The sequence below is a fragment of the Drosophila subpulchrella genome, chromosome 2R (assembly GCF_014743375.2).
Source record: "Drosophila subpulchrella strain 33 F10 #4 breed RU33 chromosome 2R, RU_Dsub_v1.1 Primary Assembly, whole genome shotgun sequence".
Taxonomy (NCBI): domain Eukaryota; kingdom Metazoa; phylum Arthropoda; class Insecta; order Diptera; family Drosophilidae; genus Drosophila; species Drosophila subpulchrella.
The window spans coordinates 18,077,850-18,092,184 of NC_050611.1; the positions used below are offsets into that span (position 1 = coordinate 18,077,850).

Below are 14,335 nucleotides of genomic sequence, written 5' to 3' on the forward strand. Positions count from 1 at the left end.
CGAAGTGTGTTCACTTCCCGGGCTCTCCCAAGATTTCGCGCAGGGAATCCTTTGGGCGGCGAGGGCGAGATTCGGGATGCGGGATTCGGGACTCGGGATTGGATAGCTACCGCTGTCAGAAGTCAAAAGCTGGCAAGGAGCAGCAGCCAACAGCCAGCAGCCACCGCAAGTTGCCTGTCGACGGACAAACTTATGGCTAAGACCGCAAACAAATTTCGGGCTGATGCAATGTAGCTAAAGCTGTACAGGTCAACTTTCCTAAAATTAACTTTTTAGATGGCAAAATATAACAAACTAGTAGCAGGGCCTTTAAATTAAATACAATTCTAAAGATATACTATTTATTTAAATATATGGGTTTTCAGTGCAACTTCTCTTGTAATCTTAAAATTAGTAAACACTATTTTAAATTTATAAAGATTTTCTACTCTTAACAGTAGGATTGGATAAAGTATAATTATTTTTAGGTATAATTAAATGAGTTCACATCATATTTTCAATGAAATCTGAAAGAAATAAACAAGATCTCTTTATCATATCAAATAAATGGGTTTTTAGTGCAAATTCCCTTGAAATCTTAAAATTTGTAAACGCAATTTTTAATTTAGAAAGATTTTTTTACTCTAGATAGTAAGATTGAAAAAGGGTATAATTATTTTAAGGCATAATAAAATAAGTTCACATCATACTTGCAAAAAAAATCTTAAAGAAATTAGCGAGATCACATCATAATCAAATAATACCTATATGTACATAAGCCTCAAAATTTCTAATATGTATTATTTTAGATCTTATTGTATAATATCCAATGGATATTTTTATGTCCAAAAAATTCAAATTACCTTTCAGTGGAATTTATGAATAAGGAATAATATCTAAATTATCGCCATTCAATAAAATGTATTCCCCATAAATAAAGTTCCTTAAATTTTATTTTTACTGTACCCATACTTGGGGCTGCAGCAACCGAATTAGATGTTGAAGAAAATTGTCTTCCTGTATGAATTTCATAATTTCCCCAAGTTTTAGTTAGGAAAGGCAAGCAATTTCCTCCCCGTCTGCTTTTTGGCCATGTGTAGGTGAGTGTGTGCATCGGTTTGGGGGGATAATACCCATATGCCCTTACCCCTTTTCCGATTTGGCTTTAACTTTAAAGTACCAACTTTGCCGGCGAATTGGTTGGCTGGTTTCTGCGCTGTCTTTTGGTTTTGGCCATGTCAGTGGCTGCGGTGGCCGGGGGAACTCATGTATGTGGCCAACTCGGATTGGTTTTTCAATTTCTTCGACTGTTTGCTGATGTCATCGACAGAAGTCCGGGGGAATTTCTCCGGCCTGGCCTTTGTTATTTATATTCCTCGGGCTGCTGACCCACTCAACTTGGAGGATTGGTTGGCAGTGGAGGGGGCAAAGGACAACCCTTTGTCACATTCTGCAATTTATGTTATTGTGTACACACCCCCAGATATATCTCTATCTTCTGCCCAACATCTCTCTCTGTTTATGTTCTGTGATTTCTATCAACAACTTTTACTTTTGCAAGCAAATACGGGCCGCATCTCAACCAGAAAGCAATAAAAATTGTTTACAAACATTATTTGCGTATATCCTTGATCCGGAAGCACCTTCCATGTCCGCAACTTTTCACCATTTAAGTAGATTTCTCTCTCTTATTTTTAAGCACACACAATAACATGCATTTGCCTTGTCACTCGCACTGTCCTGTGCTCTCTTTCTTCCCTCGGAAGGAGTCCTTCCAAAAGGATATTCCCGTTCTCCTTATCTGTTGTTTAGGTTTTGGGGCATTAAAGCTTCTCGCACACTCTAATAAACTAATGTCCCTCCTTTGGGGCCAACTCCTTGCCGCTTTCCCGTTGCCTCGAAGGTCCCAAATCCATTGTTGGCCCATAGTTTGCTTTGCGAAACATTTTATTTGTCGTTTCTGCCCTGCTCCTTCTCACTCGGATTACTCGAAAATGTTTGCGTCAGATTTTGGGGACTCGGAATAATGACGGGGGGGCTGCCGGGGGTTGAAGGGGTTTAAGGGGGATAAAGGGGTGAAAAGGGTGCCCAGGTGTGGGATCCCCCCCACTTTTCCGAGCATTTTTCCTGCCACTTTTCTTTGGTAAATCGCCTGAAATTACTTGATTGAACAGGGAATATAGTAATGGTGCCAATGGTGACCATAACTCAAGATACTCGGGTCAAATTGTCAATTTGGTGCTGATTAAGTATTTAATTAATTGTTTTCTTAGGTAACATTTGGTAGTAATCTAAGGTATATAATTAATTTGTTTTATTTTATTAAATATTTAGTTAATAAAACACATGGTTTTATAGATATAGCGGGCATTGAGGAATTTAGTTTATTAAATAATCATTTCTTATAGAAATATGCAATCTTAATTTCTGATCTACATTTATATTTATAGAGTAAATGTCTGCCTTAGGTTTTAAATATATATTTTATATATAATTTATTTCTCAAGATATTAAATTTAAAATTTGATATCCATTAAGGGAAATACATTTTTAAGAGTTCCAAACGGAAAATATTAATTTGTTTAGGCTCAATTTAAAGAAATTAAAAACTAATTGGAGGACATACACTTAGGAATTATTTGTTTCAATATTTTAAGATGTTGTCACTCGAACTAAAGCAAAAAAGTATCGAATAAGATTTCACATATAATTTAATACTTTCCTTGGTAATGCTCTGGGACATTAGGGGTGTCACTTGAACCCCAAATGCTCGTTTTAATCTGATTCCAGGTTATATCAGACCTTAATAAAGACCTCTTCTAAGTAGAGGGCAGCACTTCCGATTTTCCCAGCCCCCTATTTCCATCTCGACGGCTGGAAAACAACTCCATTTGGGACGCATAAAGCTGGGGCAACATGTGTGCCTGGCAAGCCGGGGAAATTCCTTATGCCAGGCAAAGTGAAACTGTCACTGCCAAGGTTCTCCTCTGCGCTTTTTTCCACTGAGCTGCTTTCTCCATCCTTTTTTCTTTTTTTTTGGGGCTGTGATGTAAGGGGCGACGGGGCAGGAACTCTGGGTTGCATATTTAAATTTATGATTATGTCGTTATGCTGTCTGCCCGCATTGCTTAGGCGGCCGAAGAAAAAGTGACAGCGGGCCAAACTTAATACGAATTTATGTGCAACATATTTTTGCAGTTTTTTCTCAGCCTTTCAAAGGAATAAAGTGGGCAGAATTCGGTCTCCACCTCATAAAGAAACCCAAGTGAGTGGTCAACATATGCTGCTTCTTCTGGAAAAATAAGTGGACTTGATGAGGGGGATACTCGAAAGACACCCAGTTTGTTTTACGCGCCGGCTCTTTAACGTCTACCCATTAAAAAGGAGAACATTAAAATTCCTTTTCGCTACCCGGCAGCATTTAAATTGCATTTCAGCTCGAGGAAATGACAAATTCGTACATAATAAGAAAAGTCGGTGGGGAAAGGGCCAAGAGAAATGGCATCCATTTGGCATTTGGCAGGTGGAAGAATCTGGTAGCTGAGATGGCGTGAAATTGAGCCAAAGCTCCGCGTCTAACTCATTTTTAAATACAAATTTATGTACACGGAAATAAAAGCCAAGCAGAAGCAAGCGCGTTTCGCCTTTTTGATTAATTTGTCTTGCCAAATGACTGGCCATAAATTTCAAGTTAATAAAACGAGGTTTGCCCCGCTCTAATAACGAAAATTTGTCACACGCCATTCTGACAGTTGTGTGTCAGGATGGCCTCCACCAACCAACCATCCAACCTTCTATACACCATTCACCATCCACCGCAAAACTGTCAACTGGCAAGTGCCGCTGATGACATTGTGGCCAACTTTTCCCTGGGAAATTATGCCCAAGTTTTCCCCCTTTATAACCCCCCCCACCAATATTTGATGGAAAACTGGTCGGGTTAATCAATGGCCTGGCCACACGCACCGAACAGCTCGAAATTCGATTAGAGGCGATGTCAGCAGGGCACTCGCCTCAAGTGTCACTTGCAATTATCCAGGGGCGTGGGGCGGTTGGCCAGCACGGGGGTTAAAGTGCATTCAAATTGGCTTAAACTAAGAACGTTAAGCGTGCAGCTGTCTAATTGTATTTGCCACCTTCCCTTGGCGAAACCCTTTTTGCCCCGAAAGTAATGTAAAAGTGCCAGGGAACTTCAAGATTTATTAGCATCAAGATTAAAGCATTAAAAATTTGCAGACTGTTTTTGCCTTACGCAGACATTAAGGGGGGTATAATGGGGATGAGGGGCGTGGCAGCTTCCCTTTTTTTTTGGGGGGGGGGGGGGGTGTGGGATTTTGGGGTTGGGTTACCGGGGAAAGTGAGTGCAATTTTCGTTCGCTGGTCTACATCATCAATTTAGCGTTCTTTCCGCTCCAGTTCTTCTTCTTCCTATTCTTATACCCTGGAAAGGGGCTTTTTTAATTTTATTTAGAAAGTTAACAATAAAAAAAAATTCCAATTAAGAAAAAATTTATAAAAAATATATTTTAAACTTAAAAAATGTATTAAGAATCCCATCCATATATCAATAGATCTGAATTTGTGATGAGACTAGTCATGGATAATTTTATTAGGACACTACTTGGGTCTAAAATAAAATAGCAATAAATTATTAGAAGATTAGATTATTAGAATCTATGAGTATTTATATTTAAGCCTTCTAAACCATCAGGATAATATATTAAAATCATATACTATCATCATTCATGAGTAATAATTATTTTTAAGTCATATACTATCATCATTCATGACTAATAATTACTTTTAAAGGATATTCCCATATTCGATCCAATAATTTGACCCTAATTCCTGGTGTTACTCCCGTTGTTGTTGATGCGGTTTCTGGGTATGAGGATGCGGATGATACGGGAGGATACGGATGAAGCTGCTCCTTTTGCTTTTCTATTGCCGCTGGCTGTTTCCGCAGCAAGGGAACATTAAAAAAAATATCAAGCACAACAACAGTTCGGATAGCAGCAACAACTACAGCATTTCATTGCGCACTTTGTCGGTCAAAACTTTCGACATTAGCACTTAATTTACTGGCCCAACTTAATGAAGTCTACACTTGGCTAATTTACGCGAAAAGCTCCAGCTACTTAAGACGAACATTCATCGCGGCCCATGCCCCATAACCTCCAGTCTGGTTAAAGTTTTCGTTAGTATTTTTGGGTTTCACAACAATTCTAAGGTTTTAAGAAACAGCTCATTCGAGATAAATGAAATATTAATTTACCAAATTAAGAATAAACAAATTTCAGCGAATGGACAATCAAAAAATGTTTTCCAAGTAATTTATAAATTTCATATATATACGTCATTAAAGAGTTTGTTATCAGAAATTATTTTTATAAACAAAAAACAAACGTGATTAGTAGGTTTCATACGCTTTAAAAGGTTATTATAATTCTATATGCGTTTAATTCGAAAGCTAAGAAAATCTCTACCTAGTTTTCTGATAGCTATAAATACATTTATGTACGAAAGTCAAATATATCTGAACGCTTTATCAAATATTTTTTCAAAAAGGTATATATGTATAAGAGGGTGAGTTCATTTCGGTTTCGATTTATGTTTTTATTTACTTTGAATAAGCTTATTGATAAGGGCTCCCCAGCGATGGGAGGTCTGTCACTTGGGAGGTCTGGATAGTGAGTTTCGTACAGTTGTTATGGAGTGTTCGTAGGGTTCTGTTGAGCTGTAGAAAATGTGTCGATCGCTAAAAGCTGAACACGTGCGAATGGCCATCGCTGGCTGTTCCGTAATTGTTTCCTTCCTGATTTTGGAGTTCAAGTGGCTGGAGAATGACAAGTACTGTGAAATCAGTGTGTGGAATCACGTTTGTGTGCTGCAGATCATCGGTGGGATCTGCCTATTCGTGGGTTCCTTGAAGGTAAGGAAAATGTTGAGATCTATAGGAGATATAGGAAAAAAATAGAGCTTTCCTATAGCGCAAGTGGATTATGGATGGATTGCAATATCAAAAAAAATTTGAAACATAGAAACATTTATTTAAATAAGAACTATACTATATCACATACTTAAATATTTATATTCCATTGAAGAAAAAGTATTTATATTAGCATTAAGAAATGTGATATTATTTACTAAAAAACATTTTTCAAAAGATGAGCTTTCCTATAGCACAAGTGAATTATGCATGGATTATGCAACATCAAAGACATTTGAAAAATAGAAACATTTATTTAAATTAGAACTATACTATATCACACACTTAAATATTTATATTATATACATTGAAGAAAAAGTATTTATATTAGCATTTTGATAACATATGATATTATTTCCTTATAAATATCTTTTAAATTATGTGTTTCTTTTCAGAATAATCATTGGCTTTTTTTGCCCTGGATGTTAGCTTCCATCATTTTGATATACACGCTGTCGTACAAGTCCATTCTTTATTTAAGCTATCTGGAGGGCAGAATGTTGATGATGGTTCCCCTACTTCCATTTATAGCAGGTAACCCATTATATTTCTCTACAATAATCTAACTAATTTAAGAAATCTTTTCAACAAGGTATCTGGTCCTATTTCGTGTACGATGTCTTTCAGGACTTTCTCCAACTGCAAAGTGAATCGATCAAGATAATCTCCATAATGGAGTCGGTGCGAACGGAGTATTAAAGCGCGTTTTTAACCAGTGAAACGCAATTGAGCTGAGTGTAAGGGCAAATAAGTGTGAACATTGCGGTCGGTGTGTGTTGTTTGCTTGGGGGTGTGCTTTTGTAGCCAAAAGTAAAATAAGCGTTAAAATGTCTGCTAACCCAGTGGAAGTCTGCTCTTGGTTCTGGCTCTGGGTCTCTTCTGGGGGCTCTTGCGGTATCGTTGCATGCGTATTGCATTACCCAGTCACCCAACCACCCACTCGCACCCCTTTTTTGCCACCCCCCTTCGGCACAAAGTGGCGTATGAATAGATACATGTTTTGTTGCCTGTTTTGTTTGCCATCCCCTCCTCGAAATCCCCAACCCCGACTGTCTGTGGACTGGTTGTCGTAATCCAACAAGCAGACAGGTTAAATACACCGCAAGGACAGACTCGCACACACACAGTGGGGCTGCTGGAAAAAAGTGTGACAAAGATGGTGGGGAAATGCGGAAAAGCGGCGGGAAATGGGGAAAATTCGGGGAGGCGACTCGAGCCGCGATTCGGTTGGGAAGCAGACGACGCATCCAAACAAACAATAATCATGCAACAATAGTGAGAGCCGCAAACAAATTGCTTTTCTATGTATATGCTGGTGTATGGGGAGATGTCTGCACAGGGGAAAATAATCCATATCCATAAGATACTCTATAAGCTCAAAAAATGTGAAACATAGATCAACAAAATAGATAAGATATCTTTAAAATTATAAAATATAACAGTATATTATTTATAGTTATCTATAAACAAAATTAAAAAATAGTATATAAATAGTAGTATATTATAATTATTAATTTTAATTATTACATATAAGGAATTAAATAAACAGGTTAAATTGATAATAATAATAATGTAATCTTTTATAAAACAGTCCCAAGCTTTTTTCTAGGAAGCACTGAACTCTATTGCAAACCATTTCTCCCGCCTGATTATCTGTGCTTAAAAAAAGAAAGCTTTTATCACTTTCTCGTTCGAGAATGACGATGTTTTTTCCAGTGAGTGTGTCATGTTCGGGTTCACTACCAGATTAGTTTCGTTGCGAGTGTGTCTGAGTTTTTTTTTTTTTTATTATTTAGTTGTCTTTTTTTGTAGACGCACCAACCACAGAGAATCAAAAGCCGCATGGGCGTAGCCCGTGACACCTAAAAAAGGGGTGTAGCACTGGCAATTAGAATGGAGAGCGTAAAGTTTGAACTCCCCCCGTTGGCCTTCTTGTCCGCAGATCCTGCATCTTCCCTCCCAGTCTGCAACCGGCTTTTGTTGTCTGCAAAGTTTGCCTTTGACACGGGGTGCCGTCCTCGGCCCCGCCCTCTTTCGAGACCCCCCCTTCAACGACGCCCCTTCCACCTGGCATGCCTGCAAAATGGAATCCATTCATTCAAATCTATGTGAGCCTGTGAGCGTTAGTGTCTGTGCAGCTTGTTGAACAAAATTGAAAATTAACTATAAATTCTGTGTGGCAAAACATGCAAACATGTTTGCGGAAATACCTGACAGACTCAGGAACCCAGGGGCTGGAAGCATTAGGGGGGCTGTGGTGGGTCATTCCAACAGACGAGGTGTCAAGCGATGCAAACACCTTGGTGACATCGAACCCCTCGCACAAAGCGATTCATTGTTGCGAAATTTAATGCGAAAAATTCATTAAAAATAAAACACCTCAGCACGAAGAATTCCCAAACAAACTTTGAATCCACCGAGAGTCCAAATTGAATTGCCCGAAATTTTAACGGGTTTTTTACCTTTTTTTCGGGGCTACTGTGAAGCCCTTCAAAGGTGCTAAGTACAAGGGGAGTTATATCAACGGAAAAAAAAGGGAGCGTGTTAACCCTCATGACAAGTTGTGGCTCAGGAGGCTTTATCACTCATAAAAAGGGGGACTTACAATAAATATTATAAGGGAACTTTTAAAGATAAGAAATCTATTAATAAAATATAGGCACAAGAACCTTTGATATTTTCTGAGGTGATATTAAAATGAAATATGAGATTTCCCTACTGAAGGTCTTATACCTATATAGCTATAAAATATATTCTTTATATATATCTATACAAAACTTTCATTCTTAGGATGCCATGACCTAAAAATAATCTCTCAAGGTAATCGAAAATCCATCAAATGTAATAAAACCTTTTCTTAAATCTGTAAGGATTCAACATTATAAATCTGTTTAAAGATATTTCCCTGAGTGCATATAATGAGTAAGGCCAGACACTATATTATTTTTATTCTTTCCCTGTTTCGACTAAGTGCTTTGCTGCGAAGAAGTGAGGCCACACCTACGCCCCCAAAAAAAGTGTGAATTTTCAAAATCGGAGAAAAAGAAATTGAAACCCAGACTGAAAATCAAGGGAACCCGAGTTATTCCAAACGGCAGACCGGCAACAATCAGCTAGACTTAACTAATAAATTCCCGTGAATTCCGCACGCAGTCAAGTCGAAGCGGAAATCATTTAAGCTGCCAAATCAGCCGGCCAGATGGTCCAAACAAAAGGCCAGAAAGGAGGAAGGGGAGCCACAAAGGTGCCCCTGGCCGAATGGGAAATGCGAGCTGAAAAAGGAAAGAAAGCGATTAATATTCATTCAGTGTCGCGCGTATATCACTTTTTATTTGCACAGGGTTTGTGGAGAGTTTTCTGGGGAAAAGGGGTGGTGGAAAGGGGGGTAAAAAGGGGGTTTCGGGGGGCAGAAGGTAGCCTTGCAGCGGTGGGCGTGGCAGGGGGAGGAATGCTGGAGCAGGCGCCGCCAAGTATGCAATGGAATTCGGCGCACGCAGCGGCAGGTGAGCTCGTGTGGCTGCCCCACTTGTTGTTGTGTGGGTTGTGTGTGTTGTGTGTGTTAATGCCAGCCAGTGAGTGTGTGTGTGCGTGTGTGCCAACGCACAATTACATACAACAATTTGTGCTTTGTTTCGCCCCGTGTGCGTGTATATGAGCTGGGAATCCAAATCACCAAAGAGCAATCGTGCAACGGCAACATGGCCAGCAGCCCCAAGATGGAGGTGGATACTATAGCTGCACTGGAAGAAAATATGAAGAAATTCAGTCAAGAAAAAAACAGTGAAAATAGGAAGGAAACTTGGTGTTCCCTAAATTTAACTCCAAGCACTCTTGTCAGATTCAAACTAAAGTCAACCAAATGCTCAGAGAATCACAATTTAATTTAATCACAATATTATAATCACTAATTTTGAAAATAATAAACCATTTTCCGATACTAGTTTTGTCTTCTTAAGTATTTTATATCTTTATGTATTATAGTGTTAATAGTTTTTAAGGTCCAAGCAAGGACAAGATTTATAAAACATGTTCCACAAGTAAATTATCTTTGAAAATTGAATTATATTATTGCTTATGCTCACTATGCTAACATCTAAAAGCTTAATATTTTCTTAAATATTTTATATCTTTAAATATTATAGTCTTAATATTTTTATAAGTTCCTGGCAGGGATAAGTTTTATAAAAGTATAAAGTACATTATCTTTGAAAATTTTAAAACTGAATTCTATTATATCTTATGTAATATAACACCTATAAGTTTAATATTTCCTTTGAACTGCTGTAGTTCAAGAACATCAAAATAAAATCTTCAAAGACTGGTCTACATATGTTATATATATTTATTTTAAATGACAAAAAAAATCTCCTTTTTTTTTACCGAATACATCCAGAACATTTTTGCAGTGCCCAGCGAACCCGAGTTGGCCTGCGGAAATCCAGTTGGCTTTGTGCCGCTGACACCTCCCTCCGGAGGCCCCACCCCTTTCGCCACCCCAGCCCCCAATGCCCCACTCAAATTGGAAGCCCAAATATCAAGTCGAAAAGAGGGGGCTTAAATGGGGATGGCTAGGGGCGTATGATACTATTGGGGAAGGGGATGGCGGCGCTTAGTTTTCAATGTGAAAATTGAGAAAAATTGCCAAACGAGTTGGTAAGCGATATTCTCGACTCCGCCTGCCGTTTGGTCCGATGCCAGGTGGTGCAGTTGGCCCATTGTTGCCCCTCCCTGGCCCAAACCCCCATCCCCATCCACTCACTTATTGTTAGTTTCGCTCGCTTTGTTTTGACAACTTCTGGAGGAATGCTCTGAAGGAACTGAACGCCTCGTCAAATAAAAACGAGAATTTTTGGCTTCAGTTTACTTCCGTTTGCTTTGACTGCCTGCTATGCCTTCAGCTCCTTGTGCTCCTTTTTTCCCGGCAATAGGAGACCCAAGAAGCTGCTGGCAGCCATAAAATTACGATCCAGCAGAGAGCAAATGACGCGAAACAGTCGCACGGACATGGCCAAGAGCCTCTGAGCCAAAAGGGGCAAGGGGCGGGGGGCGTGGCAGGGGGCGAAAGGATAAAGGGGCAGCAACAACACGTTCCCTGCATAAAAATCGTGCAGGCCATGCTAAAAACGTTTATCCCTTTTAGCCCCAAGTTCGGCTCGGGAGGACTTCTGCCAACTCCCTCAGAACAATGGCTGAGAAGCACTGAGAGAAATTCTTATTTATGGGGAATAAGTCATTTAATACACCAGTTTCGATTAGTTAGATCTCAAGGAAACACCGCAAAATAAACATTACTTCCAATAACAATACCATTTATTAAACGTTTGTAAAAGATTAATGTACTTTTTCTCAATATTATCATTAAAAAAAGCAATGGCATAGAAAAAATGTTATATAAACATAAAATACTTTAATATATATTATTTTGATTTAATATTTATGATGTAATATTTATTTTTATGATTTAATTATAGTTAGCAAAAAGTGTTTTATCATAAAATAAATGTATGATCTTAATATAAACATTTTATTTAATACGTTTTATTAAGACTTCCTGTGTTATTAAAATAATAATATTATAATAATAATAAAAATAATATTATAATAATAATAAAAATAATATTATAATAACATAGGAAGTCTTAATAAAACTTATTAAATTAAATGTTTCTATAAAATGATATAGCTATTTGTAGGACACTTGTAGCTTCCCCAACTTTCTTTTACCCTGAAAATATTCAGAGTTTTCCAGGACCCCTGAACTTTCGCAGTGCACTGAAAGAACAATTTCTCCGTCTTTAGTTTCAATGGCCCCCCGACGGCCCGAAACCATTTTAAATGGAACGTAAGCTGAGACTGATGGCCGGCAGTGGGAAATGTGGGGAGGGAAATAGGGAGTGGGGTCTTGGGCAGATAAATGCCGCATCATTGGTTATTTATATGCGTGCGGATCTCAGGTGGATGGCCCCGGCATCAAACGATATATTTATTTGATTTTATTGATATACAAGCGGTCGTAAGTAGTGCATATCCATCTCGGCCAACGAGTGGCTTAGGGCCTGTCATTTCTGAGCCCAGTCCCGCAAAGTCCAGCCCGGTTTTGTGCCAGGTGAAGGTCGGCATGGCAAATTAATTAAATCGCATTCAAATGATTGGCTACGTGCCATTATTAATTCGAGCATAAATTATTCCACATGGCCTAATTCCAAGCGATTTCCCTCCCCGCCGCGCAATCTGTGGTCAATCACTTGATTGCCCGCTCACCGAATGGATCTGAAATTTTAATGCAACACGTATTGGCACTTCTAATTTATGGCAATTAAGTGAAAGTTCTATAAAAGCCGAAGAAGGTGTTAGGAAAATGCCCAAGCTCAGCACATTCATTATTGGCCTGCTCTAATTAAGACAGTGTAGCGGCTGACATTTTGCGTCATACATTTAAAATTTTATTCCAATTTCAATTCATATAACACAAAGCTTTTCATAAAGTAAAACGATAAATTGCAAACGAGCTGATATGAAAAATGTGGAAATGAATGTGTCTTTCTGACGATTTAAATTAAATATAGTATATTGTACATATTTGAGAAATTACAAAATTCTCATTTTAGTTCGTAAGTATAAAAAACACTTAGGCTTTTTTATAACGACTAAAAAAAGCATATGAAAGCATTCAAACATAAATATTGTTTAATACCCTGGCGGACACAATCCAAAGACAACGTTTTTATAATATAAAAAACAAAATTAAATACAAATAAATGAAATAATATCTAATGAGCCTTATATTTTAATGGTTTTGACAAATTAAAAGATCTTTTAACGTAACATAGGCAACAATACAAAAATATAATAATTTTGTAGGTTCTTTTTGAATATGCCCTTGTTATTGATAAGTTTCTAATAATAATTTCTATAAAAATTGTAGAAAGTGTTTCACTCTGTTATGTTAAATATATCTTTGAGCCATAAGCCTAAGTTAGTTATATCTAAATTTAAGTTCGCCTGTAAATACACTATAGTAGAACATTATATAATAATATTAATAATAATTATAATCTTTGAGCCATCTGTCTGAAATTTATACCAATCTTTAAGCCCTTTTTCATATGAATCTGTAAAATGTCAGTTGATATTTTCTTAAATAAACCAATTTCAAGGACCCAATAGTGTTTGAAGTACTTAGATATAAGGAAATAAAGTTCGTAAAGGAAATATCAAATAAATAATAATATTTATATACTAACATATAATAAAATTTTAAATATTAATATGGAATTACAGAAGAATTTTAACCTTTTGAAGCCCGTCTTTCCAACCTGATTTCAGTCCTCTGTAAGCTTAACACATCGCAAATGGAGCGAATTGTGTTTAAAGTATTCAAGTTTAAGGAAGTAAACTTCGAAAGGAAATAATAGATAATATTAAATACATATTTACTAATGTATAACAATATTTGAATTATTAATATCGAATTACAGAAGTATCTTAACAATTTGAAACCTGCCTTTCCAACCCAACTCCCCACCTCTGTAAGCTTAACAGCAAAACAAACTGTTAAAAAAGCCGGTAGGTCCTGAAAGTGTTCCCAGGAACAGTTTTCTTGGCATTGCCAGCTCGAAACTCGTTTTTGACGAACTCCGGCGAACGCCAAACGAATGAGAGCGAACCAAAGCCGATCCACAAGAACCGAAGATACAAATGTGCGAAAACTTCGCTGGCGAAGCAACAGCGACGGATTCAGATTCAGTTTGTCTTTAAAACGCGACTCGAACGGTTCTCTAGTGCGGATGTTAGGCGGGAAAGTGGAAAAGCGGAAAAGCGCAGTCAGAAACCCAGCTGAAAACCAGTGGAAACTGTGAGCAGTGAAGAAGAAACAAACAAGTTGGAGAAAAAACAATAAATATAAACCAAAACTTGAGTGATACAAGTGCTATACTAACTATATCTCATCGGGGAACCCAAATTCCAGTGAGGTGAATATACAAATCTCGATGCAACAACGTTCTCCAATCCGAATCCAATCAGAATCCCACCTGAGCGCTACCTGCCAAGCGTGTTTCACTTTGCATTACCCTCGCTGACCAGTTGAAGCCAACTTGTTTGCAACCCGTTCTCTCTTCGGGCTTAAAAAACCCAAGACTTTAAAGCTCGAAAGAGGTAAAAAACGAGACAAAGGAGTTATTTTTGGGCTGCCCTCGGTTGCCATTTGCATTTGCAGTGCAGCCAAGTTGGCCCATTCATCGCATAAATTGCAAATGCAAGCGGTCAAATTGTTATTGCCACTTAGAAGAGCTCTAAGCGGAATTCTCTCGCTTTTTTTTTTTCCTTTTCCGAGCCAAGCGTGCAATATCTTGGCCGAAACAGAAG

General features: G+C 38.0%; 2 protein-coding genes across 4 annotated transcripts in view; both read left to right on the forward strand.

Moving 5' to 3' along the window:
• The first annotated feature begins 5,725 nt into the window (after window positions 1-5,725).
• Window positions 5,726-6,698, forward strand: LOC119551922. Its single transcript, XM_037861554.1, has 3 exons — window positions 5,726-5,911; window positions 6,364-6,502; window positions 6,561-6,698. Exons 1-3 carry the CDS (start codon window positions 5,726-5,728, stop codon window positions 6,665-6,667), a joined length of 432 nt encoding a protein of 143 aa, XP_037717482.1. The 3' UTR covers window positions 6,668-6,698.
• Window positions 6,699-13,734: 7,036 nt separating this feature from the next.
• Window positions 13,735-14,335, forward strand: part of LOC119550270 (semaphorin-2A) — a 53,822-nt gene continuing 53,221 nt past the window's right edge. For all 3 annotated transcript variants that reach the window (XR_005219444.1, XR_005219445.1, XM_037858849.1), the window contains exon 1: window positions 13,735-13,941. The gene's annotated coding sequence lies outside the window, so the exon portion shown is untranslated. The remainder of the gene's footprint in view (window positions 13,942-14,335) is intronic.